Source organism: Haliotis asinina, chromosome 9, assembly GCF_037392515.1.
Source record: "Haliotis asinina isolate JCU_RB_2024 chromosome 9, JCU_Hal_asi_v2, whole genome shotgun sequence".
Taxonomy (NCBI): Eukaryota; Metazoa; Mollusca; class Gastropoda; order Lepetellida; family Haliotidae; genus Haliotis; species Haliotis asinina.
Window position 1 is genome coordinate 43,179,780 of NC_090288.1, and position 5,775 is coordinate 43,185,554.

The window sequence follows — 5,775 nt, forward strand, 5'->3', positions numbered from 1 at the left end:
ATGAAACTAATGCAGCGTCAAATGGTGCGGTAGGGTAGCCCAGTGGTTAAAGCGTTCGCTCGTCACACCGAAAGCTCGGGTCCAGTTCCTGATATGGTCACCTCATGTGAAATTTGCTTGTAAACTGCCTTACGCGGAATAACACCATTATTACAACGTCATATGACATGCGTATGGTGTAGCGGGTAGGTCGCCTGGCCATGTTATGTCAGACAGTTTAACGAAGGTAGTTTGATACACGTGATATACATGCATGTTTAATATACTGGCATAATACGCGTGTATGTGTGGGATCATGAAACTTACACAGCATCATGTGACTCGCTCCTGTGTAATTTGCAGGTCGGTTTGACGGTTACGTCATATGAATGAATGAATGAATGAATGAATGAATAGTTATTATAGTGTCATATGTTATAAATGGCGAGACTGCAGAGTACAATATATATAATACAAACACCAGGCCTCAAGAGGCCGAGATGACACCTTAGAAAAGAATGTTTCCAATAATTAAAATACGCTTAAGAATATGTAAGAATTGCTTACATGTATACATACTTCAATATATACATAAGTATATGCATAAATACTAATTAAAAGGCGTTAGAAGATGGTACTTGTTGTTTCCCTGCCTGATGATCGGCTACGGCGATAAAACAAGGACGGGTGTTGGGTATCCGTGTGATCTCTCTGGGCGAACACTATAAAACCATTTGTTATATCAGTGCATGGTTTTGTGACATCGATTCAGTGTCATGCCCAACACTAAGAGTTTACATGAATATTCAATACAATCGTACTGACATGTTGTACAACCATATGTGGTTTAGTGACGTCACTTCAGTGTCATATCCAACAGTAAAAGTATACATGTATATTTAATACTGAACTGCACGCACATTGTGACACAATCGGTCAAATACTGTACTATAGCAACACGAGCGACCACTATTAATACGTGTGTATACATAAACATGTACCAAGTGTCTATTTCAGCAAACGAAGTCATATATAACGTTATATTTACCTAATATGCATAAGTCCAAAGCATACATAAGTTAATCTGTAGATACAAACACTGAAAAACGTTGTTATGTGTGATATTCCTCGAAGCAAGGTTGGCTGGTTGGCTGTAAGAAGCAGAGAGCAGAGCAAGGATGGGATTTGGATTTGTCGTTATACATGGACGCTGAAGTGGTATCAGAATAACGTAATATACTGGTACATCGGATTTTGATTAAATTATGTATGTGTTGATATCATAGCAATGGTCATTTAACTAGCGTAGGTGATGATGAGTCTGATGATGATGATGATGATGACAAGGAAAGTGATGATGAGTCTGATGATGATGGTGAGTCTGGTGATGATGACAAAGAAAGTGATGATGAGTCTGATGATGATGGTGAGTCTGATGATGATGACAAGGAAAGTGATGATGAGTCTGATGATGATGACAAGGAAAGTGATGATGAGTCTGATGATGATGGTAATGTGTCTGATGAGTCTGATGATGATGATGACAAGGAAAGTGATGATGAGTCTGATGATGAGTCTGATGATGATTATGATGATGATGATGATGATGATGATGATGATGATGATGATGATTAACATCAATAGGACCCTTTTAACCTCTTTGATGCCAGATGAATAAAATCACTCAATGGCAATTTGTTTCCGTGCTTCAACAACGGGCTATACGGGACCACTTCCAGTCACTTGACTCGTTTCCGTCTTTCAAGAGCATTTCGACGACTATTAGCCATTGCTTCAGCAATTCACACTTAGATAGGATGTATTTCGCAACTATCATTTCCCTCGTACGACCACTCCGGGCTCACATTAATCGCCCCAAATCTGAAATAATGGCCACAGTGTACGTCTGATCCCGAAGATGCGTTTATTTACAAAGGAACAATCGGAAACACGCCGTATTCACAAAGGGATGTGATGTCAATACACGTCTACACAAACATGTTAAACTGCGTTATTTCATATTCACACTGGATCTAGCTGATAAATCTAGATGCTCATCAAGGAAATAAAACGCAAGGTCAAAGAAATATTTTTCATTGATCTACAGCCTGACTGGACTTAACCAATTCCGCCCTGTTCAAGAATAAGGACAATTGAACTTATAAGGAAACTGAACCGCTGATTATTGTGATGGAACGTGGGCAGGGTGCGATAGCATAAATCATAGGGGTTTAAAAAATTATGAAATACCATTCCATTCCTATTATTAAGTGTTGTTTAAATGACACTGTTATGTTAAAGGGAGAAATGAAATTAAAACGTTTGTGTGTTTGAACACCAAAATGACCCCCACAGCTTTTTTCACGGTCTCTCATCACTTAATATGAGTGGCGCTGTATCATACATTTACTGTATGAAGCATTATTTTTGTATTCATCTATTTTTATGATGTACATCTGTGAAACGTAAGTAAAGCATTTGTCTGTGGTTATTTTGTGTGATGTTGTGACACCCAAGTCACCCAGTAACTTAAATCGATATTCAGAATGGTCATAGCTACAAAGGTGCGATTATCGAACTGGTGTAACATTTTATGTTTAATGAAACATATTTATTTCATTTGAAACTTATTTCCTAGCCAATGCCAGGGCCCTTAAAAGAATTTTGTCTTTACTGAATATTTGGGTTACAGCCACTAGGACTTTCTGTAAAAACCGCGACTTTGAACAGTTGATTTAAATCCGTGGATGTTTTTCTTGTCGAGAAACTGAACCAGGCAGCGTTCTTTGAGATTTTAAATAGGCTTCAGGTACAATGTACGTTCTTTGACAACACTCGCAGCACTAAATGAGGGAGGGGTATCGTCACTCTTATCATGCAGCTTAGCGTTTTAGTACCGAGCTGGCTTTTAGAAGCACCCGACGTTACATCAAGCTTCATTCAGTCAAGAAAAAACCCTCGCTCATATAACCTTCCAATGTGCTCCCTACTATACGTTACTCAGGAAACCCGCTACATTCGACGAAAAATGTCTTTATTTATTTTATTCTTTTAGACTATCGAGGCTTGAGAAGCTGGCTTTCGAATGGCACTTTTGTGCCTTCGACAAAGCCGTCCCGTGCCATTGTAATTCGTCAAAACGTGGAGTGAAATGTCCGATTATTTGGTACGAGAAGCCCCCTTTTCATCAAACTGGCCTTATTATGAGTAAATATTATCTATTTGAATTTTCCAGTGGTCGGGCTCAAACAAACACCTTCATCAATCACATTAATTGAAAATCGCACTGTTACTTTTTGAAAGGTGTTCCCGCATTGACAGGATGCCACTGAAAGAGGGCTTTGAAAGCTGCGCTTCAATGAAACAGCAATTTAAACACGCTTTCTTAGGACTTATGACATTATTGCTTAGTATAGCGTGAGAGAGACGTTTAGGTGATATATTAATCTAAATGTGGCTGTTATTGAGGACCGACTTATACTCCGAGAACACCTGTGGAAGAGTGTATGAATTAAATTCAAACTTTTACCCTGTTTACTCAGGATAACGGTTATGAAAGTTGAACTATTTTTTAAGGCTCTGTAAGTGTAAACATTAAAGAAATCTCCAGGTTTAAAAATGAATAAAAATACAAGCTGAAAAAACTTCAACCTTTAATCATGATATTTAAGCGTGAAACGTTCATATAGGCGTTTCGTCCTTTGAAATGTAAGCCAAATTGACCTGAGAAAGAGAGGATACGTTAAAAGACGACACTAATCATTCTAAATTAAAATCAAAGTGAAGCGGTGAAATTGTAATTATTCTGAAACGCTCCTCGTGCACCGACCATACACCAAAAAAGTCCCTGCATAGTTTAGTATTATCGTTTTAACGTGTAGCTGAAATAATTTACCATGATCGAATTCAGCTCGTATTTGCGACTTGGCAAGTGTTTTTTCTTGCTAAAAGTTTATTTGACAAACGCCAATCCCGAGGCTGAAATCATTAGTACTCCCCGCACGTGCGCACGTGCTGGTTGATTAGCGCGCGCTTGGTATAGAAGACAGACCTGGCACATATTGAAGAGCGACCGGGAGCCGAGAATCTCAGATTCGAATAGATGGGAAACTGCCTATCCCCAGCTGAGGGAAAGGCCCTAGTTACACGTGCTCTGCAAATGGCTCCTAATTAATTCGTTGCAATGGGTAACGATCATAAGCGAGGCGGCAGAAGTTCGGCGTTCAACTGGGCTTTCGTCTGACATGCGCACTCGAAGCACTGGGCCCGACTTGACAACAGCTTGAGGACTATTTGCTTCTAGTTTTGAACGCTCGTGCGATGTCGTGGAAACTTCTTTCGAAAGAAAACTGCCCCGTCCATGGTCACACTTGCACCCCAGTAAAGGTTACCCCAAAATAGCAAGCAAACCCTACATTTCGTTGAAAATAAACTTAACAGTTCAAGAAATGAGATTTTCTACAACGATCGTTTTTCCCCACGGACTAGGACGTTCTGAGAAGGTCGTACATTCGTGAAAGTCTGAATGGACGACTCGGGTGAGACATAGTGTCTCCGAATGGGGGCGTTTGTTCATAAAACGGCTACACATTTTAAAAGATAAAAAAACCCTAAAACAAAGAAACTGGACGCAATAAACTAAAGACGCTAAGGGTCCTAAACTATTTAAATGTAGTCGCGAGTCATACGTTGGAAAACGACCAAATGCACTTAAAATGTTCACAACAGAAATTGTTTGTTTATCATTTAACGCCAGCACTCAGCAATATTCCAGCTATATGACAGTGGTCAAGTTTGGACCGGATAATCCCGTGATCAACATCAGAATATAACCATCGATCTGATCAGTTGGGATACGATGACATGTGTCAACCAAGCCTGACCACTCGATCCCGTTAGTCGCCTCTTACGACAAGCACGGGTTACTGAAAATAAGTTTTAACCTAGGCCTCCACGTGTCAGTCCTAACCAGAATCTTCAGGGGGCCCAGAATGGTATAAGATGTAGCCGTTCTTTCAACTCATTGAACAGGAAACGTGCAAAATCCTAGCAAAATCCCAAAAGCGTGTTTTCATGAAATGTTTCGTGAATTATAGAATAATACTAGCCGCGCCAGTAATGAATTTCCTTCGTATTGTTAAAATGCAATGTGTTTCTTGATAGAACAAATATTTTCTATTTGTTTGTTTGTTTGTGTGTATCCTGCTGAAGTCCAAATCTTACCGGATTTTTACGATCAAATACTTTCAGTGGCATGGATTTTTAGAAAGAAGGATAGGAACCACCCTATTCACACTTTCAAATAATGCGACAATGAATCAAAGAATTATAATAACCATTAACGCATTTTGAATGTTCATTATATTAGCCAAGCGTTTCTTTGAACGCCGAATTACCTGAATAGGCCATCCAAGTTGTAAAACATATGAATGGTGTTTTGTTGTTTTTTATATTTAAAAATATGACTGATTAAACATGTGTTCGGTTCAATGTTAAACCGGATTTCACACCTCATTGATTCCAACAACATGCAAGATTTTAGAAACAGAGTACACCTTTACACAGCCTGAGGAACGATTCTATTGACTCGTATTTGAAAAAATCCCGTTACAAAAGCGTACACAGTTTATGTTAACGAGAAGAGAATTTATCCATGGGCGTTAATGTATGTATGTATTTTAATACCTACTGCTGATATTTGACACCTGTACCCCAGGGGTTCGGTAAGTAACAATACATACCTCTCCCCCCTCTCCCCCCGGCTTCCCCTTGCCGCGTTCTCTAATCCGCTCTAAT

General features: G+C 39.3%; 1 protein-coding gene across 1 annotated transcript; it reads left to right on the plus strand.

The window, feature by feature from the left end:
• Positions 1 to 1,614, plus strand: LOC137297259 (prostatic spermine-binding protein-like). Its single transcript, XM_067829273.1, has 2 exons — positions 1 to 29; positions 1,266 to 1,614. Exons 1-2 carry the CDS (start codon positions 1 to 3, stop codon positions 1,612 to 1,614), a joined length of 378 nt encoding a protein of 125 aa, XP_067685374.1.
• Positions 1,615 to 5,775: the final 4,161 nt, after the last annotated feature.